Consider the following 23,677-nt stretch of genomic DNA (forward strand, 5'->3'; position numbering starts at 1 on the left):
GAGGTAGTTGATAATTTCGATGGGCTGACTCTGGTCGTTTGCACAGAGGTCTGGATCCACAGCTAGCAATCGACCCCAGTAAACATGGCAGCGGAGCAGAAAGGGCGGCGTGGATTCGGTAATTATGCTCGTTCCGCTTACTTTGATTGCCAAAAATAATCATACATACCCATGATTGATTACAGATCAGTAGTGGTTGAACCGGCATGCCTCTTATTTTATGTTGCAAGAGTCAGGACAGATTGTAACTGACGTTGTTGCGTTATGTAACTAGCGGATTTTATCGATATGCGTTCTGCTAGCTAGCTGTTCTACAAGCGTGAGCTGCGTCGCGTCCGGGTAGTCGCGGGTGAAAACGCAGCTGATTCCCGTTGCGTTGTTTGCCCCATACCATGCGCCTGCTGCACAAAACAAGCAAGTCTTGTATTTCTATTTGTAATTGTAATTTACTACATTGTGTTACTGTAACATGGATGGCGTATATAAGCGTAGGCGTCTAAACATACTACAAAAAGAGAAGTCTGGTATCACGACTCAAACAATCACCGTCCATCAAGGAATCTTGTGGTTTTTAGGGGGCTAAATTATTTTACTGATTTCTGGGGTTCCTGCCTATGGATAAACTCTAAAGTTTACTCTAACCCTAACCCTAACTTCAAACCCTATGAAACCCTAGTAGTAGAGCAGATAAGCCCTCAAAATCACGTGAATTGTGCAAAATTTGACTAAAGCATGAAACTTTCACCAGTGTTAGTACATACCATAAGATTTATTTTAAGATCGGGAGGTAAGTCTGATTTGACCTCTGATGACCTCCAGAGGTCAATGTACTTTAGATATCAGAAAATCGATGTTTTTAGACATTTGCAAATGATATATGTGGTTATGTTGCACTAAACATGCATTTATACCACAGAGAAATCATTTCCAGATTCAATAGAGCACTGACAGGTTTTTACCTTTGACCTCTGATGACCTCCAGAGGTCAATGAACTTTAAATATCAAAATATCGATTTTTTTTAAGACATTTGTGAATGATATATGTGGTTATGATTCACTAAACATGCATCTATACTTCAGGGAAACCATTTTCTGATTCCACAGAGCATTGACAGGTTTTAACCTTTGACCTCGATGACCTTTGGAGGTCAATGACCTCAAAATATTATATTGATCTGTGATGTCATTGGTTAATGGTAACCATTGTTAAGATGTACAAAACAAGCATATCTGTCTAACAATGAAATTGTCTTCATATTCTAAAGAGCAAACAGGTTTCTACCTTTGACCTCTGATGACCTTGAGAGGTCAATGACCTCAGAATATCAGAATATTGAAGTATGACATCATTGGTGAAAGGTCAAACATGGTAAGGATGTACAAAACAAGCATATCTGTGTACAATGACATCGTCTCCATATTTCAAGGCACACAGACGAGTTTCTGCCTTTGACCTCTGATGATCTCGAGAGGTCAATGACCTCAAAGTATCAGAATAGTTTGGCATCATCAATGGTAAACATGATGATGTTTTAGAGAGCACTCGTAGGCCCTGTTTATTAACGAGCCATTACCGTTCACCTATGAAAATCACACAAGGTCAAATACCTCGAATGAAATGTGAGGATGTTAATATTGATATGGCGATAGTTAATAGTTAATAATTGTTTATAATGTAGGGCTTACAAACCATGCATTTCTGTTACCAAAAAAGTGGCTACTCATTCCGCAGAACTTTTCAGGTAATTATCTAAGTCGGGTGTGTGCACAGAGCAAGGGGTGTCGATCTGTTTTCACCTGGGGGGGGGGGGGGAACTTGGAAAATATGTAAAAGCATAAGTTCATGGTGCAAAGGAATGAAGCGGAGGGGGAGGGGGAGGATGTGGGTGAGGGATTGGATTTTTGCAGGTTTAGACCTGAAATCAGTGATTCAGTGTAGCTCTTGTTTAATGTGTGCGTCATCACTTATACGGAAGTTGATGGGGTGTGGGCGCATCTCACATACCCTCCTCCCAAAGACGAAGTTTGTTTGTTTTGTTTTTAAGAATCTGATGCATACGTTTTGGGGAATATTTGGAAAATTATGGATCACCAAGGTGTACCAAGTCTATATGGATGGGAACCCAGGAAGCGTAGCGTTGGCAAGGGTAGGGTATTCCACTCCCATTCGACAGAGCTCTTGTATTTTGAGAAATGAGATTCAACGACCTGGCACACAGGCACTTTTGAAGGAATACCTCGAAATTTGTATCAAAAAGGTGTAGTAAGTCAGCCATCTATGGAGGAAGACCAATCGACAGAAGGATGTGGGTGGAGGTATCCCCCTCCCACATTATGGAGCTTTAATTGCATTCTTTTGTTTGCAATTCAATGATCTCGTGCCACTCTTGGTTGAACTACCATTTTGAAGAAAAAAAATCCATACCCAAATGTGTAGCCATAATCAATGCATGGAGGAGAGGTTGATACAGCGAGAGGAGGGTATGAAAGGGGCTGTCCCCCAATCCTTCCCATGCGAGGGAGCCTTTGCAGTAAGAATAGAAATGTAAAAAAAAAAATAAAAAAAAAATCTAGTATACACATTTATGATGGAATATTTGGGAAATTATCAGTAAAAGGAGTGTACCAAATCTAAGGGTAGAAACCGAGGAGGGATTGTTAATTGAAAGATACACTACCCCCTCCAACAAGAGGGATTTTCTTTAATATGTCGGAACTGAAATTAAAGATCTAGTACATACTTTGTGATGATATAGAACAAAAATGGGACAAAAGCACTGAGCGTATATGGAAGGGGACATAACGAAAGATAGTGTGGGGGAGGGGGTATGCAAAGGAGATTCTGCCTTTTAATCTGGTGCATACTATAGCTAAAATGTTCAGTGACAATTCATTTTCTGTCAAAAAAGTGAAGAAAAATAATCTCAATCTCAGGAAATACTTGGAGGCAAAGTTTTATGTCCCCACCATTCCCCCTCCCATATTTTCTCGGGAGGCGGGGCAAATGCCTCTTGCCCTCCAAAATGAACAATCGTGCATATATAGGAAAGCCTTTTCATCTTTGGAATTCAAATAAAAATATCTCATAAAAACATTTTTAATAGAATAAGGGAAATTATCATTCCCCAAAGTATGTTATATCTGTGGAAGGAACCAAGCAGGGGGAAGGAGTCTATCGAAAGGAGATATCCCCTCTCACAGAAGGGAGATTTTGCATTTCAGAATTAAATTTTAACAATCCGATGCACACTTAGAGTGAAAAACTTGGGCAGTTTTCTGTCTAAAAAGCAAAAAACAAAAAACAACAACAAAAACTAACAACAACAAAACATAGTCCACATCTCAGAATTTAATGGGGTGGGGGTCAACTATCCCTGCCACCACCCCACCCCTCCTCCAAACTAATGCCCTGGTATGTGCATGTGTTTTATTCCACTTGTTGAAAAGAAGAGAGAGTTTTAAGAAACAATATTGTTCAGTGGTCACTATCCCAGTCAAGTAAATTGTTTATCAATAAGGTGATTTCCTTCACCTGTATACCTTAAGATGATGTAGGCCTGGTATTTGCCTTGCACATTATTACATCTATATCTTTTTTAGTATTCTCGTTTATATTTTGATGTGAAAGTTGTTTACTTTGCCACGATTTTATTTGTACATAGAAAAAATAATCCAAGACTGAAAATGAAACTGATACAATATTTAATGATTGACATGATGCACATATTGTGTATTTCTATAGCAATAAAAGTGAGCAATTCAAAAGGCGTGTACTCATTTCACATGAACATTAGCGATGATCCTCTGACCTCTGGAGGATATTGAAAGATATGCATCAAAATGTAAGAATATTGATGTCTGGTCTCATTGGTTTGTAATGGCCTGCTGCTTATGAAATAATAATTATATTTAAAAAAAATGCATTTTGTGTGCTTGTGTGTGTGTGTGTGTGTGTGTGTCCAAAATTGTATGCAGAGTATTCACACACAGTTCAATTTTGACTTCCATCTAGGACAATGAGCGGTTACTTTTTTCTCAACTACACTGTAATATCAAAATCTATTGAAAAAACACGGTGGCGGCTGGGTCTAACACATTATCATTCCTTTTCGTTGGAGATCCATGCGGGATGGTCAAAACAAACATAAAAAATAGATATCTCAGACCTTATTGTTATAACAAAGCATCATATCCTCATATACCCAACCCAACCCTCTATGCCCAGACAATGTAAACCACCCCATGGACTTACTTGGAGCTTTAGAATATCCTTTGTCAACAGAGAGAGACATCCAAACCTTTGCAGTGCCGACTAAGATCTGCCATGGAACTGATTGGTATTGGCTCTGCATCATTGACAGCAGATCTCGTTTCCTATTCTCCTTCTTCTTCTTCTTCTTCTTCTTCTTCATTATACTGTGTAATCTTGTAATATTCTGCCATGGAACCTTTTCTTAATTGGTTAAAGAAGGTATCCAAAGAGCTGTATGAAGCAAAAAACAACAAACAAATTCAAAAACAAAAAGAGAGACATATGTATCTTTAATAACAGAGCTGAATATTGAGTATCTCTCTCCTGAAGTGTTTCAAAGAGATACAAGAGACAGTGGCCGAGAGTAGCCGGCACCTTTTTTGGGAGTAGGCCTACTTTGTGTTCTTGCAAATGATGCCTGACATTTTTGGTCATTTGCCCTTTTTGAAGAATGCAGCAATAGAGCCACAACTTCCTGCGGAGTGGATATTGTTGGGTTCTTGATGCAGAACATCATCGCTGAATTTGCCTGAGCTGTACTTTCTTACAGGGATTGCCATTGTAGTTTTGTTTTGTTTTGCTTTGTTTTGTTTTGTTTTTCAAGTGTGGCTGTAACACTGCTTGTTTTGCATATGATGGTCATTGCAGCTAAAGAGTGCATATCTTCTCTGGATCATTCCAAACTTCATGATGTTTCACCTGGGTGAATGGATCCCAGATGATGCATGCATATTCCAGGACAGTCCTGAGCGGCATGGAGTAGCAAAACACCTGAACTTTATGATACTCGTATCTTCGTCTGGAGAGAGTCTTTGGTTGAAGTATAACCTTTTTAAGCTGCTGTGGCGATTTGATTCCAGCTGAGCCTCCTGTTGGAACTCCAAAATATTTTGCACAATCCGCTTTCTCCATGGTTTGCCATGAATGCTTATCTATTCCCTGGGTAGGTCTCGGATGGCAATAGCTAGTTGCAATACACAGGATTGCTTCATGTGGAATGCATGTTGGGCCTCACAGTATGTCGAAGTTTTCAAGATGGTCCATGATGTCGCAGCTGTGGACTGTATACTCCAGGACCATGAGTCATTCATCGCAGTCATACTGTAACAACCCACCAGCTTTACACTGGCCAATACAGGCCCACCAGCTGGAAACTATGCAGATATTGCCCATGAGCTTGACACTTAGGCAAACCAGTCCCATAATGAGTCCGACAAATGGGGGAAAAGATCTATGAGACTTACACTGAATAGATTAAACACTCTGTATATCAGTCTCGTGGGCCTTGTTTTCCTCGAGTGTCGAGATAATGGCCATATTTGCTAGTCTACATAACTAACCCAAACATAACAGTTGTATTTGAGGTCACTGCCATCACTCAAGAAACTTAAGCTTTATTTCTGAAGCAATTGACCTCTCACATTTCAGAGACCTGTTACTATAAACCAATGCTCTGTGGAATATGCATACATACTTTGATCAAAACATCAATGCGTGATTTGTACATGATTACCAGTAAGCATTTACGATTACACCAATGAAGCCAAACATCAATACAGGTAAGCCTACACATGTGACCTCAGTGACCTCTCATTGTCCTGAGAGGTCAAAGTTGGATATAATGCACAGGCTAATGACCAATGTTCCATGGAATGACAAGATTCTTCTATTATAGCATAAGTGATTGTACATCGGGTATTACAAAGTTGACCATTGACTATACATAGAATATCAATATTCTGATATTTTGAGGTCATTGACCTGTCACCTTCCTCAGAGGTCAAAGGTAGAGACACGTGAGTAATTTCTCTTGCTCTGTGGAATAGGAAAACAATTCAATTATAATACAAATGAATATAACATCTAAATCATGTTTGTCATCAACCAATTGCACCAAATATCAATGTTCTGACATTTTGAGGTCATTGGCCTCATCATAGGTCATCTGAGATCATCAGAGGTCAAAGGTAGAAATCTGACTCGAAAGGCTCAGTGGAACATTGAGGCAATTCCTCTTACAAAAATTAGTTTTTAGTACATAATTATCGTGTTTCAGTTATGAGTGACGCATTAAAATATCAATTTTCTGACATTTTAAGGTCATTGACCTCTGAAGGTCATCAGAGGTCAAAGATAGAAACCTGTCAGGGCTCTGTGGAATATAAAGACAATTTCACAGTGACAAAAATTAAGTTTTAGTACATCATTACTGTGTTTTATCATTAACCAATGATGCAAAATATCAATTTTCTGACATTTTGAGGTCATTGACCTCTGGAGGTCATCAGAGGTCAAAGGTAGAAAACTGTCAGGGCTCTGTGGAACATAAAGACAATTTCACTGTGACAAATATTAAGTTTTAGTACATCATTACTGTGTTTATCATTAACCAATGACGCAAAATATCAATTTTCTTAGATTTTGAGGTCATTGACCTCTAGAGGTCATCAGAGGTCAATTCAGACTTACCTCCCGATCTTAAAATTAATCTTATAGCATGTACTAACAATGGTGAAAGTTTCATGCTTTAGTCAAATTTTGCACAATTCTTCGGCTTATCTGCTCTACTATAGAGCCATCTAGATTTAATCATATTCCTTTTTAGCAGGGGTAAATTACATATGGCTGTCCTGAAGCTAGATTCCCTAGAAGCGTGAAAAATTTTTAGGCCCCTAAACCTCGGGGGCCAGGGTTTGCCTGAATCTTTGTATGGCTTTGGATTACAGAACCTATGTTAAGTGTTCTTGACTTCTGTCTTTTATGCACATGACTTCTCCTGCTTGCGTGACAAGTCGTTTTGCAGGAGCCCCACACCCAAAATATATAAACTAGAAATGTCGCTTTGGCTACTGGTATGCCTCCGCCATAATGCATGATTTTCCCAATAGGTCTAGATAGTACATGTGGACAATGTGTGATTACATTTTCACAAAATTGGCAAAATATTGAAATGACAAGTTTGTCACAAATGTGTTGAATGTTCACCTTCCTTGACCTAGGTTTAATTGGATGAATAGGAGAGCATGTATCTAGGGATTTAAGGACTTTAACTCGACTTTGACCCATTCATACATTTAGGCATTGAGTAATTTTCAAGGTACAGGTGTGGAGAAAAAGTGCAATTTCTGAATTGAATAGTAAATTGTTACCATTTTCATCAGGCCCTTGACCCTAAAATTCATAAGATAATCACTTTCAGGTAGAACATGCATAATTTGTAAGTAAGTTTCAAGATAACTTGAGCCACTTCCGAGATATGGAGGAAAAAGTTATTTCAGCACTTTCACTTGATCTTTGACCTTTTGACCTTTGAGGCAAAAAAAGGAAAAAAAAACTTTCCAGAGAATTTCTATTAGGTTACACATGTATGCATACACCAAGTGTAAAAAAAAAATAACCCTGCTGGCATTGCATGATAGGAGGGAAATAGTAAAATTTTGAAGTGTTGCACTTGACCTTTGACCCCATGAACCCTACATTCTCTAGATAATCACTTCCAGTCAGTATATGTATATACTATGTTCCAAGAAGATACCTTGAACAATTTTCCAAGGTATGGAGAAAAAAAAAGTTTTAATATTTTTACTTGACCTTTTGACCTTTGACCTTTGACCTCATGACCCAAACCTTCACCAGAGAATCTTAATTGGGTAATACATGTATACGCTAAGTTTCAAGAAAATATCTTCAGGCATTCAATAGATATGGTGGAAATAGTGAAATTTTATGTATTTGACCTTGACCTTTTGACCTTTGACCTTGAGCATGTGCACCCAAAAGTTGATAGGCACAACTTCACCCCCTAATACACATACATGCCAAGTTTCATTAGGATACCTCAACAGGTTCTGATAGTTACTTTGTCCACAAAATTCATTACGGACGGACGGAAGGATGGTGGTAGGGGATGCCCCAAATTAAAGGGAAGATAAACCCCAACAACAATGTGGATTGAGTGAAAGCAGCAACATTAGTAGAACACATCAGTGGAAGTTTGAAGAAAATCGGACAATCGATGCAAAAGTTATGAATTTTTAAAGTTTTGGTGTTGGAACCGCTGGATGAGGAGACTACTAGAGGTTATGACGTATGAGTGGACTACAATATCAAGAAAATATAAAGAAAATACTACAAAAATCCATTTTTCATGAAAATTACAAATTCCATCAACTTGATATTGACATATGTTAAGGGTAGCAATTATTCCCCCTGCTTTCTGAAAGCGGTTGGTCCACTGCTCTTTCATAATTCTAGAAAAGTGAATTATTGTTGAATATCCTTTATATTTTCTTTGTATGGTTGTCCACTCATACGTCATATCCTCTAGTAGTCTCCTCATCCAGCGGTTCCAACACCAAAACTTTAACAATTCATAACTTTTGCATCGATTGTCCGATTTGTCTCAAACTTTCACTGATGTGTTCTACTAATGTTGCTGCTTTCACTCAATCCACATTGCTCTTTGGGTTTACCTTCCCTTTAATCCAGTTTAGAAAAATAAGCCTCCCCTCATTTCCTTGATGTATTCTAGTCATATTTACATTTTGTTGCAATACAGGTACATGTATCAGTGAGTAATGTTGGCGAGGTTTCTCATCACTATGTAACAAAATACATCTATAGTTCCAGTCACAGTGGTTGTTATGAGCAGATGTCTGAATATATCAAAAAATGTTTTTACCTCTTTTCCCAGCATGGCAAGAGGATGATGACTACCTCCGGAAGGTGGAGATTGAGGTACTCATTCCCAAGAAGATGAGAGAGAAGGCCAAAGTCAGATGTGCAGAGCAAGTCAACGGTGAGTGAAAAGACCCATTCACTCTCATTTTGCCCACAGCTTTCTCAACACTCCTTGTCTGCTCCCATTATTGTTCTCCTCCCGTTGTTGAACACGTGAGTGTGTGATTCTGCTTCCACGTTTGGAAGAAGGCTGATATTCAAAGGTAACTTTAGGGTTTCAGTTTGCTTTTAATTTAGCATTATTTTGTGAAAACATGTATCATGTGTGTGTTATATATTAGAGAAAATAGAAAAGTGAGATGCAGGAGGTATTATTGATAAAACGGCATTCTAAGAAGGTCATGTTGCTGAATGAGATGAAAACTTGAAAGTAAGTGTCATGAAACTTCTTTATACCCATATGCTCAGTAAAATGTTTGTGTTGTTAATTTTCATGGGGCTTGGAATCTAAGTGAGATTTGAACTTACCGAGAAATTACACTGTTACTTTGAAGACACTTTGATGTAGCTATTTGTATTTCTAAAAAAAAAATCAGCAATAGTAGAAATGTGATTGTCAATTAGAGGACATGACACATAAGTTTGTACTCGGAAATACACAGTGTGGAGATTTGACAATACATGCAGGCAACGCAGCTGCTCTACAATGTTAGTCTTCATCAAGGCACACATAGGACAATAATTACAGATTAAAGACAACATTGAAAAAATCAATGTTGCAAGATAAAGTGCAGCGTAGATGAGTCCTTCTCTAGCAGTGGGGACATTGCATCAGTATTGTAGGGATATCTACAGTAGATACTGCAGCCATTAATTATTTTCCTTAGTAACTTGGGTTTCTTGGTTACTTGAGTACCGTACTTAAAGTCGGACGATCGTTACCTCTAATGGTACGTTATTGTGTAACTCTTCCGAATGACCGAAGTTTTTGCATGCAATTGCGCAATGCCAGACTGCAGTGCTATCCATAAACGTGTGGGACAGTGCTGCCACTGAGACACGTGTGTGTGTGTGTGAATGCATCATAAACAAACATTGTGACCGCGAGCTGCGGTGATTGGAGGAGAGAGGCCAGAAGACGCGTGGCTCTTTTGGCCTCTCTTCATGCGCATGCGCACTGTTAGTGTGCGTCCATTCGGCACTGGGTCAGGTGATTTAGACTCCAGCGTGTGTTCGCTGACCCATTGAGCCAGCACTATTCTCATTCGGTGTCATGGCATGTGATGCAGAATGGGGAGAGGCAGCGTGTTGCGTTCGTCCCCGTGCCGCACAAACCACTCGCCATGATTGTAAGGCTTTAAGTTTCCCTTCAGAAAAAGTTGTGTCTGCAGTGGCAGGAATGAAATGGAAGTAAGAAGAAAAAGAAAAGAAAGAAGAAGACATCCAAGTACACCAGTAAAAAAAAATTTGATCGTCAGGTGATGAACACGTGTTCTATGTTTTCAATTGAAAATTTCAAATAGGCAACTTGATAAGATTGGAAAATAAATGTTCTACTGTCAGAAAAGTCCTCCTTCTAGAAACCAGTCAAATTTATGGTATTAATTGATTAAATACATCTGTAGGTGAGGAAAAATGCTGTATCCGTGACCATGGATGATGTTCACCTGGCTTTAGCCATGAAGTTAAAACAGATTCTTGAGGGAAAAAAACAAAGCATTCAAAGAGACCTGAGATGGCATACATGTATTTACAGCTTGAATGAAAAGTGCTCATTGGCTTATATTTATCAGTTCCATGACTGACATGATTTTGCAATATAATTGGTATTTTTTACAATCTTTTGTCATGTATTGATACCTCTGTTAATGCCACTATCAAATTTTGATGGTTTTTCTGCAAAAATAATAATAACAATAATGATAATAGAATAAAGTAAAATAAGATAAAAATGTTTGAAAGTAGTTTATACTGAAAAGGTGTGAGATATTGTGCATGTGACACTCAAACGACTATTTTGGCATGAAATCTTAATTGATTTGCAATCTATTTCAATTCCACAGCTTTCACAGAGTGCTGTAAACTCAATGGACTTGGTATGGTGGTGAAGTGTAGGGATGAAAATAACGCAATGAAGCAGTGCATCACCAAACAGTGAGTATCATCTAGTCATCTTGTGTATTGCTGTTGTTGATTGTTTTTGTTCTTTTCCTTGTTTAGTTGGCTGTTTGAATTATGTGTGTGATTTGGTATGTTTGTTTGTTTGTTAACCTATTAAAGACAAGTCCCAAGAATACTTGGGGGCAGGTGTTTATGGGAAATCAAATGCATGTTACAGGAAAATCAGCCTGTCCTCAGGGTTAAGGAGATGAAATAAGAGAATGACATGAAGACAGACCAGAATGTGTGGCAAATATTTCCCTTTTCTTTGACTTTGGTATCAATATCAATTCAAGTGTCATGTGGTGACAGCTTCCAAAAACAGGAAGCCATAATTGATTGTGATACACAATATCAGCATGTATCTAAAATGCAATATACTGGTGACACAATGATAATCAGTTTACTGAAGAAGATAGACAGCTGACTTGGTATACTCTTCTTTACATTTATGGAATGATTGCATAGAGCTTTATAGTTATGATTGCAGGGGTGTTAAATGTCAAATGAGAAGATACAGTGCACTCCCGCTACAACGAACACGGTTATAACGAAATTTCGTTATAACGAAGTAAAACTTCTGGTCCCAAAATTATCGCCATTAATGTCTATGGTACAAAATTCGCTTATAACGAACACGGTTATAGCGAAATTTTCGTTATAACGAAGTCTTTTCCAAGCCCCACGGACAAAGAAAAACAAAAGAAATGTGCTCCGCTATAACGAAATGCGGATCGCCTTCGACAATTCGTAGCGGAACAAGCATGGGCGAACACTTCACATCACGGTGTGTTCGCTCTGTGTGTTCGCTCTGTGTGTCACGCACAGTTTCCGTCAATTTTATGCTCTCTTTAATGTAATATCCAAACGAAATTTAAAAGGTACAGTATACCATTCCGTTTCACATATCTGCACAGTGTAAGATGAGTATTCAACAAAGAGAATATGATGTATACGAGGTTTCCTTATTTTTGTTATATATTGTATTTGTTCGGTTATAACGAAATTTCGTTATAACGAAAGAAAACTGCCGGTCCCGAGCATTTCGTTATAACGGGAGTGCACTGTATATTGATACAGATTCAGATACTGTTAACTTGATAAACCAGGTTTACATGCTGTTGATCCTGCACGAAGCTGCTAAACTGGAGTCAGGCACAGGTACTTGGCCAAGTCAAGGCTCAGAAATGGGCAAGATGTACCCTGCATTGAGTTTTCTGTGGTGTTTTTCATTTGTTTGCCTGTTTGTTTGTTCTTGATTCTTTGCACAGTTTGAATGTCACACCTCACAACAATGATTGATTTTACTTATTTACTGAGTACCTCAAAACAATAACTGGGAGACAATACACACCATATATTTGCCCACTGGAGTGCACATGTACAGGTTATGATTGTCCTTAATGCATGTGTCCAGGGCCCCATTTCATAGGTTAGCAACTCTTACTAGAATGGCAACTTCCCATAGCAACAGCCAATCAGGAAGCTGGATTCTTGTCATTACCACGACATTCACCATTCCAGGGAAAGTTGCATACATAGCAACTTTTTATGAAATGAGGCCCAGAACTTTTGATGTGAAATATTGACAGATCTGTTGATTTGTTTGTCCCTGTCCCCATTGTGTTGATACAGTTATCAGGACCAGGAATTCTTCAACATGTGCAAGAAGGAGTACCTCCAGGAGAGGACGGAGTTCCGCAAGACCGGAGTCAGGATGAAGGACAAGCCCAAGGCGGCGGTGCAGGGGGAGGCGGGGCAGTCGTGAGGGGAAGCTGACGTGATTTGCATCCCAGGTCTCAGCTTTGACGACATCAGTGGAAGCCGTGTCCTCTCAAATTCTGCGAACAATCATCAGTCTCTTAAAAGAGATGGCAAAGTAGCCATGGAGGAATATTCCTTTTATTGACACACACAAAAAAAAGAGCATAAACAAAAGTAGGTTCATGTATACATTCTCAATTGTCTAAGGGAAAATGAGGAGAGAGCTAGCACCACTGCAAATATTTAGCAGTACTGTACGAGCTGAAATTTTCGCGGTGGTTTTATTTTCGCGAATTTCGCGAATCACCTTTGAACCGCGAAAATAACAACGTGCGAATAGATAAGTACAGTTAGACCTCGCAACCGCGAAATTAACAACACGTGAAAATGTCCTCCTTGTAGCAATTCGCGAAAATGTCTGTACGCGAAAATTTCAGCTCGTACAGTAGTTCACTGCATGTGACAGAAGGTGATATATTCTGATTTTGTGTGAATAATTCTTGTTGAGGGCAGCTATAATTCCAACTGTCATCTTTATTACTTTGTCAAGATCCAGCCAGACATGTCCCTTGACTCTCTCTATTCCATGGTGTAAACCATCTGTATGCCACATACATTACTCTGACACCACAACGCCTTAGCACTGTTGGAAGACAGTCTGTTTTTCAAAGCTCCTGTAAAACCTGAAATGTTTGTGTGCATTTTAATTGTGCAAAGTTTGCGAGAGCCAAGATTCGTGAAAATAAAATGCAAGCGAGAGTTCTTGTTTACACTATATGCATTGAATGCCAGTGGCAATTTGCGACAATTTCATGCCTTGAAAAGGGCTATCTGCCCCAATTCGTGAAAATTTCAAGCCGCGAATATTTCTTGCTTTACTGTACTGTGGGTTCCCATTGTATCGAAGTCCTCAGGACCGGCAGTTTTCTTTCCTTATATCGAAATTTTGTTATAACCGAACAATTAAACTATAGAAATACATACAGCGGAAAATGTTGTGGCCTGAATTTTTACTTTGTTGTAACTGGAATATCATTATAACCATGTTCGTTTAACGGGAGTGTGCTGTATGTAAATTTCTATAATGCATTACAACAAAATTGTATAGAAAATTGCAAGCTTTACTGTGATGTATGATGTACTTATCAGGATAAAGTTGTGGCTATAAGGCTGTGACATACTGCATTCTATAGATGGGGATTGTTTCTTTGGTTTGCCTCCAAGCAAAATTTGCAGAGTTGGTAAGCTGTTGTCTGAGATTATGTGTGCAAATGTGAAACACAAAGAGTTACAAGTTTGTGAACAATCCCTCCAGGGCTTTTTTTTTTTTTTTTTTTTTTTCGGGGGGGGGGGGGGGGGGGAAGGGGGGAGGGAGCCAGAACAACATTTCTTCCACTTCCTTGTATGGGCATTCAGGTATTATGCTACATTTCCCATGTGTTCCCAGCTGCCGTGGCAATCACATTTCAGTCCTCCGTTGACAAAAGAAGATAGATTTAAGACAACACGTGGGAAGGGATGGGCAAACATGATGGGCCATGATTGCTATGGAAACCGTGTCAGATATTTAAACTGTCAAAAAATAAAAGAATGAAAAAAAAAAAAGGAGAATATCCCACCTACCCACGTTGCACTTCATTTCATTCAAATGGGGCTGCCTTGGCCGTTGGAAAAATGGTGTAACCATTAAGTTTAGTTACTGAACAGTGAGTTGTAGTTGCCCAGGCAAGTTGGTTTTTAGCACCTTGCCCTCTCTTATTGAGATATCAAAGAATTAGATATGACTGGGTATATTCCTTTCCTTTCAAAAAGTGCTGAGTTGAGGTATGTATTTGTCCTCAATTGTTTCAAAACAAGGATGAGAAGACAAAAGGTAAGGGAGCTCAGATGTACTGCAAATTTTTGCAGGATGTACCTGTAGGTAGTGTAAGGTAAAGTAAGAGTGACTTGGAATCAATCATGTTTTGTTTATGTCACTTCAGTGCATACATCATTAACTGTACATTTAGCGATTCATCTTCCAACTTTCAGCCATGTATTTCATGTGAGGAGTACATTTACTGTTGACCCAATTGGTACTCCTTACATTTTTCAAATCGGTAACGAGTAGATAGTTTTTCAAGGGGTTGAATTCACAATTTTGAATCACAGCAATGAAATGAGAAATCTAAAGTAGTACACAGTTTTATCTCCTTTCAGGAAGAAAGTTTTACAATGTCTCAATATCATTGGGACAAGAGACAATACACATTGGATTTGTCTTTCTAAAGGCAGTATTTTTTTTCATGTTGCCTACCCAGGTGTTTTGCTAATATTGATCAACTCAAACATTTTTAAACCAGGGGGGGGGGGGGGGGGGGCATTTCATGAAGCATTTTGTCACTTATTTTTTCTGACAAATTGTTATAAGCTACCGAAATCCTTGCATCTGATTGGTTGAGAGCAAATTTGTTCGACAAATTTGTCGGACAAAATGCTTCATGAAATGCCCCCAGAAATGAAACCACAAAATAAGTGCAAAATTCAATATACCTGAGTTTGTGCCAGGGAAAAGGAAATCATTGAAACTGTTGGTTCTACAGCATTAAGGTTGTTCTATTGTATTTTCATTTATTATTTATTCATTTAATTATTTTTTTTTTTTACTGATCATGTCTAAGCTACATGTGAGTGTGGACAAATGTCCATTCTTCATTTAATGAGATAAAAATTCAAATTACTGAGACGTCAGCAGTATTCTATGGATATGATCCAAATAAAACAAGAATGTGCATATGCAATATGCAGTTTTGTATATAAAGACACTGAAAAATGAGTGAAAAAATAAAGGGTGTGAGAAATGTAAATAACATTTCATGGTACATACTTTCTGGCCACAGTGACTGGATTTTCTTTTGTGAAGTTTAATACTGACTGCTCATGTGTACTTTGTGAGTGTCTTGTGCTGTAAAAGTGGGAATTTTAGCAATGTGGAAATTTTTGCACATCTAATGTGACATGAGTGTTAGGTGTGTTTTTTGTTTTTTGTTTTTTGTCTTTTTTTTTTGCTTGTAATATGGAATACTAAATATATATCTGATTCCACAAAATTATAATCATGTGAAATTTGTTTTACCTAACCGAGAGCAAAAAATCATACTTTTCAGTGTCAAAAAGACTGGTTTACTCATGTACTCAAATTTCAGCACCATATTGAAATATGCATCCCTTTAGGAATTACATGTACAATCATTTGTTCCTTGAATATGACCAAAGATGTTGCCTGCATAGCTTGTCCAACATAGTAAAATGTAAAATAGATTTTAAACATTGGAATACTATACAGTAGAAATGCACATTATTACAAGAAAATTCAGAACAAATTGGCAGCAGATGAGCAATACTGCTAAAGTGGATATTTTGAGGAAATTTGTTCAAATTTTGCTCACTTCTGGACTAGTTTGAGAGTAACAGCAAGTGGAATTTTTTAATTATTATGATCAGATATGAAAACAAAAATAGCTGTTCTCACTCATGAAATTAGGAACAAGTGAATTTAACAGAAAGTGGTTAAGTAGAAAATTTTCCTCTTCACACAGATATTTTCAAGATATATAAAACTGAAGTGAGAAGGTGTGTGTGTGTGTGTGTGTGTGTGTGTGTGTGTGAACCTAACGGATTGTTTATTCTATGTATGTTTTGAGAATGAAAACAATAAAGATCAAGGAATCATACAAAAAAATTGTTATCAGTACAATACTTCAATCATGGGAACTGGTGCAGGGATATGTGACTACATAACAAAACCCAGAGACTCCAACTCTCCCGATTTCGACGGGAGATCTCCCGCCGAAAACCCATTTTTGCAAAATCTCCCGTTCTCCCGCTTGAGATTTAATTTCTCCCACCCTGGTTCTGTGTCTCCCGTTGGAAAGGATTTCTTACTTATTGCTACCGTATGTTGAAAAAAATAAGCCTTAGATAGCACCAGAGAGCATCTAGAACCCTAGGAACTTGGCGCTTCACACGCATCAACTTAGAGTCTCCCGTTTGCTAGGGGTTTCGGGCGGGAGAATCTCCAGATCAGAAGGTGCGTGGGGTTGGAGTCTCTGAAAACCAACAAAAAAATGCATGCCCTGACTTAACATATGGATTAAAATTGGGGAAATGGGTCAACTTAGTCAATTTTATTTTTTTTAATCTTTTCTGAAGGAGCAACTTTTTTCATATATTATATACTTTATATTAAAGTCTGGGATCATAAAATTACTATAATCGGAAATTGTGTTTTTTTGAAGTTTTTCCAGATTTATTTTTTGTAGAATAGTGTGATCAGGTATGCCTTTATAGAGGAACCTTTTCATTTCTTAAAGACATTAGATACTTAACTCTTCACTTTTAACCCGAATAACATGAAAGGACAACGATTTTCCTTTGAAAGTTGGTATTGAATAGTCACGAATAAGATGTGCTACTAGAGTATGCACAATTTAAGCTTTATGGGAAACTAAAACCCAAAGAGAAATGCGGATTGCGTGAAAGCAGTAACACCAGTAGAACACATCAGTGAAAATTTGAAGAAAATCGGACAATCGATGCAAAAGTTGGGAAGTTTTAAAGTTGTGGTGCTGGAACCACTGGATCAGGAGACTACTAGAGAGTATGGCGTCATTTGTGGACAACAATATAAAGAAAACTAGAAATGTCGCTATGGCGACTGGTATGCCTCCGCCATAATGCATGATTCTCCTAATAGGTCTATAGTACATGTGGACAATGTGTGATTACATTTTCACAAAACTGGCAAAATATCAAAATGACATGTTTGTCACAAAAGTGTTGAATGTTCACCTTCCTTGACATAGGTTTAATTAGACGAATAGGAGAGCACATATTTGGGGATAGAAGGACTTTAACTTGACTTTGACCCTTTCATAAGTTTATGCCTTGAGTAAGTTTCAAGGTATGGAGAAAAAATGCAATTTCTGTATTGAATAGTAAATTGTTACCATTTTCATCTGGCCATTGACCCTAAATTACTGTCAGGCAGAACATGCATAAATATGTCCTAAGTTTCATGATAACTTTAGCCACTTCCGAGATATGGAAGAAGAAGTAAGTTCAGCACTTTCACTTGATCTTTGACCTTTTGACCTTTTTGGCAAAAAACAAAAACAAAAACAAAACTTTCTAGAGAATCACTATCAGGTTAAAAATGCATACACCAAGTAAAAAAAAAAAATCCTGCTGGCATTGCACAAATATGAGGGAAATAGTAAAACTTTGAAGTGTTGCCCTTGACCGTTGACCCCATGAACCCAAAATTCCCTATCTAATCACTGCCAGTCAGTACATGCATATATACTACATGTATGTTCCATGAAGATACCTTGAACTATTTCCAAGATACGGAGAAAAAAGTTAAATTTCACATTTTTTACTTGACCTTTTGACCTTTGACCTTTGACCGCATGATCCCAAACTTACACTAGAGAATCTTGATTGAGTAATACATGTATACACTAAGTTTCAAGAAAATATCTTCAGGCATGGCATAGATATGGGAGAAATAGTAAAATTTTAAGCATTTGACCTTGACCTTTTGACCTTTGACCTTGAGCATGTGCACCCAAAAGTTGATAGGCACAACTTCACCCCCTAATACACATACATGCCAAGTTTCATTAGGATACCTCAAAAGGTTTTGGTAGTTACCCTGTCCACAAAATTCATTACGGACGGACGGAAGGACGGACGGACGGACGGAAGGACGGACGGACGGACGGACAGACAACCCGAAAACATAATGCCTCCGGCACCACTTCGTGGCGGAGGCATAATAAAAAGGGAATTCCACAAAATTTTACTTTTCTAGCAAAATAAAGAGCACTTGACTAACCGCTTTCAGAAAGCATGGGGAATAATTGAAGAGTTTGTTCGCAAAAACCGATAAGTCCATATTTGCCAAATGGAGATATTTGCGATTGAAGGTAAAGGAAAATAAAGAGAATAATAAGAAAATTTTTGCTTCTTGTGACCATATACTTCAAAAATGTACCTTTATATGTAGCAGGGAGGTGCTCACCTCCCTGTATGTAGTGACCAATATATCATTTAAAAGGTATTATTTTGTACTTTATGACAGAGACCGTACTTCAAAATCTTCAAAAATGGACTTATCGGTTTTTGCAAACAAACTCTTCAATTGCTTCTCCTAACATATGTCAGTATCAAGTTGATGGAATGCGTAATTTTCATGAAAAATGAATTTTTTGTGGAACTCCCTTTACATTTTTTTTATATTGACATCATAACCTCTAGTAGTCTCCTCATCCAGCGGTTCAAACACCAAAACTTTAAAAATTCATAACTTTTGCTTCGATTGTCCAATTTTTCTCAAACTTTCACTGATGTGCTCTACGAAATGTTTCTGCTTTCATTCAATCCATATTTCTCTTTGTGTTTTGGTTTCCTGTAATCTGATACTCAGCAATCCCTTCATTGTGGTTGCTATGGGGTTGTAAATCCTCTGTTTTGTCCCATTCCCTGCACTGAGCACAACTTGGTGAGATTCAGCACTTGAATAGACCCTAAACTTCAAACCTTCTTTCCTCAGTACATACTTTTCCAAAGCATGTACTTTCCTTCCAATATTTGCTTTAGAATAAGTTAGAAAAGTCCACTTGTATCGAGTCATACATAATTTTAAAGCTTACGAGTCTGTTCTTTCAGATTCTGCTGTCAACAGGGTCACATACGACACAATCAGTTCCCGTAGGCAAAGGGGTTACAGTTACTCTTCATTCCTCAGAATTCACCAATGGAACCCCATAATCCACTGTCAACTTCATGTTACTCTTGTACAAGATATAATGAAGAGTAATCACACAGCGATTTGATAATTATGGAAGCAGCCGTTTTTATTGTATCAAATTAAGGCATCACATGATTTCTGCAGGCTGTACATTCCTGACATCCACGCACCTGCTGTAAGTTCATCTGAAATCATGCTACACAACGTTACAAAAAATAAACAGAATGACACGCTGTTCATAAGGTCCAGTAATACATACACTATGAACAATGGTGATGACATACTAAAATAAACTGGGGATATCTACTGTATATGTCTAGACAGTGCATCTACATCACAATTTCTCCAGAAAATCTCACTCTGTCATTGTGCATGTGAATCAAGAGTACAAAGGTCCACTTGTCTAGAAAGGTCATACTTTTGACATCCAACCTGTTCGCATCACTTTGTTCCTTCCAATTCTCCTGATCTGCATGTCTATGAAGATTTAATACTGGAATCTATCCTATGAAAACTATATTAACAAAAAAAAAAAAATACTAAGTTACACAGAGAGTTTACCATTACCATTACTTCACAAACATTCTTCAGATAACACTGCAAGTGCATGTTCACTCCAAAGTCTTAAAAAAGAAGAAAATCAAACTGCGAGTTTATAGTTTGAGTAAATCATGAGCTGAAATCCATTCATCCAACCATGTTTTTATACATCTGTATAACACCCTAAATAGAATATTCCTGCACAAAAAATAAAGGAAATTGTCCCACATACCAATATTTGTATTGAAAAGATTTTTCAATAACTTCCTTCAGTGTCTAAATGTTCATTGCATATTTCCAATAATTTAGGATGAATATCTGAATTTCCTTGCAAATGTTGATTTGCCTAGTGACGGGATTTCAACACGAAATGTATCAATGCAGCTAAAAGGGGCACAACAGACAATGTTCAGATGGACTAATACCAGTACACATCATTTGAAAGCCTTGAGCAAAGACTATTTGATGACTTATTTGTTGACGTGCATAATCATGAAACACCAGCATGTCTATAATCTAAGGCGTCACTTATTCAAAATGTAAGCAGAGGAAAGAATGAATCAACAAAAATAAGCACACATACAGTGTAGCATGTTTGTGTCAATTATTATATTTTTTTTTATGTTGGCAATTTATCACTTTTTACCAAAAAAAAAAAAAAAGCATTCCCTTTCTATTCCATGACAAGTAATTATTGACAACAAGTATAAAAATAACATCTTTCACAAATGTTGAACAGAGCCCCTGCACAAAAAAAAAAAACATTCTTGTTTTCATATGAAAAAAAAAAATCATTAGTAGCATTTCATTCAGAGAAAACAATGTGAAGAGTAGTTCTTTTATGACATCACTACCATAACATTACATAGCTTTTCTGTTTCAAACTAGGCATCTTCACACCCATGAAATGCAAACATTCTCAACTCTCTTACAGAATTTTGCCAATTCTCTTTTCAATTGTGTTTTCACTTCACTATCTGGAGCAACAAAGGCTCCACTCTTGGTTGCGCTCTGCCTGGCAGAGTTCACAGATACATGATCAAACTCAAAACGCTAAAGACAAATCAATGGTATTGATTTCTTGTATGTCTCAACATGCAGTCAACGGAATGTTTGAATTGAAAGTGTGTAGAAAAATACTTCTCGAACTCTGTAAAGATATTTGCAATATACACAAATTACTTCTGACTACCTTTTCAAATTGATCACATCAAATTCATGCTGATATTCAAGATTATGATGCATAAAAATCATATCTGAAAATACCATTACACACAGTATGCCTCCTTTCACATAAGGTTTAGAAGAAAATTTGCATAACCAACACACAAATTATTATTAAGAGTTCCAAGCTCATCCGCTCTGGCCACTTCTTGCTATCACATTGACACAATTTCTAAGAATCAATAAACAACAGAGCAACAGAAAGAGAGATATGACTACCTGATCAATTACATAAAACTCCTAAAAGAAGTCTAATGCTGCAATGGAACATAAACAAAGTTCATAATGACTTGTGTTCAAACTGAATTTCATGGGGATCTACTGATCAATGAATGACAAAGGAAATTCACACTAAATGCCAAGAAATGCAAGAGACAAATGATATCCTTCCCTGAGACAGTAATGACAGGCTCTTGGATATTAACCCCTTGCGTGCTTTGAGTGTTGATAAGCAAAGAAAAACCCACATGATAGTATGGTAGCCCTACTACATATCGACCACCCTTATTGAAACCGACCGCGTATAATTCGCGCACTGAACACGTAGTACGCACTTCTCTGCGCGCAAAGCACATAAAAATGGATTGGCTTTGAATGTAGATTAGGATGGTGTGGGAAAATGCGATAATTTACTGTTCATTAATGGTTTTAATCAAGGACAAAATTTTGAATGAATATTTTCACCGAATCGTAATGACAGCACAATGTAATGTCTATGGAAGTTTCTAAAAGGCTTCTAAAAGCTTCGTACAACACGGTGTTCAATACAACTCGGTTTACGTGCATTGTCAATACAAAATCAGCGGTCGATCCTAAAAACGCGATTTACCGCGGGGAGCTGAAACAAGGCCACGCAAGTTCGTCGGTGATATTTTTGCACTGAAACTTCGAATCGAAAAGGGAACAACGGCATTTGATAGAGCTGGATTTTCTCAATCACGTAGGTCAAGTTTTTTACGTGAATTTCAGTGTTAAATATTCTTATCAAGCAAATAAACATTAGGCGGTCGATCAGTAGTAGGTCCAACCATACACCCTGTCCAAACTCCCTGGCACAGAAAGAGTTAAGATGAGTTAATGATCAAAGCTCGTGCAGAAATCCTACAAAATGGCTACGCCATCAACAAGCTCCATGTTCTCTGAACCCTACCAGTAAGAGATGTCTTCATAGTTTTTGAGTAGATTGATATCTAAAAATGCCTTCACTTCATCTTTAGAGAGTGTGCTTTGAGGTGATTTTTGTTTAAAATATTAGAAAACAAGGGGACAAAGACTGCTTGCTCTTGCAGCCTGGTGTTAGAGAAATCAGTTGAGATACACTATTTTCTCTTCCTCTCCAACCCCCCCCCCCTTCCTCCTCCCACTACCCATCCTCCCCCCCCCCCCCCCAAACATATTATGCATCACTCTGTTTTTCCTAAGGTATTAACCAGCTTCATGCAAGTCAACATTTGGAACAGCATCAGCTACTTTTTGGCAAACATTCTTGCCACTGACTGGTAATCAACACAAGAATACTAATAAGGCTATTCTATATGAGGTAAATACTTTGTAATGCGATCATAATATGAAGTTCATGCATTAAAGGGGAAGTTTACCCAAATATACATGTGGATTTACTGAATTTCACAAAATTAGACTTTTTTTTTTTAAATGAAAAGTACATATTGCTTTGACTTGTTGTTGACATATAGTAAGGGTAATAATATTTCCCCTGCTTCCTAAAAGAGATAAGTCAATTGCTCTTTCATTATGGTAGAAAAAATGAAATATTGTGAAATTTTCTATGTATTCTTTATATTGTTGTTCTGGTCTGATGTTGCAAGATGTTGTAGCCTTCTCATCCAGCCATAACAGCATTAAAACTTTCAAAATGTATAACTTCTGAATGGATTATCCAATTTTCCTCAAACTTTCCTGATGTCTTCTTCTAATATTACTACATTCACTCAACCCACATGTATATTTGGGTAAACTTCCCCTTTAAGATATCTCAGAACCAATGTTCATGAGAATGTTTTCTCTACACACCACCAAACGAAGGCTTGATTGGTTGATTGGAGGGAGAGATCGAGCGAGGGATTGGGGGGGGGGGGGGGATAGAACCTTCAAGGCATGGAAACTGAAACCAAAGGCTGCTATTCAAGTCAGACCAGCAACCATTTAAGAGTGTGTGGCCTACATGAGACTCTACAGTGTATTGATATCTACTACTGCTAGCTTGCAGCCTGGTGACTGATACTCATCGATCTATTTTTCTTTT

The 23,677-nt window shown here is 37.7% G+C and overlaps 1 protein-coding gene across 1 annotated transcript; it reads left to right on the plus strand.

Moving 5' to 3' along the window:
* Positions 1-36: 36 nt before the first annotated feature.
* LOC140240238 (COX assembly mitochondrial protein homolog) lies at positions 37-13,040 on the plus strand. Its single transcript, XM_072320027.1, has 4 exons — positions 37-118; positions 8,947-9,051; positions 10,997-11,087; positions 12,729-13,040. The coding sequence occupies exons 1-4, from the start codon at positions 85-87 to the stop codon at positions 12,859-12,861; spliced, it is 363 nt and encodes a 120-aa protein (XP_072176128.1). The 5' UTR covers positions 37-84; the 3' UTR covers positions 12,862-13,040.
* The last annotated feature ends 10,637 nt before the right edge of the window (positions 13,041-23,677 follow it).

The sequence above is a fragment of the Diadema setosum genome, chromosome 16 (assembly GCF_964275005.1).
Source record: "Diadema setosum chromosome 16, eeDiaSeto1, whole genome shotgun sequence".
NCBI lineage: Eukaryota > Metazoa > Echinodermata > Echinoidea > Diadematoida > Diadematidae > Diadema > Diadema setosum.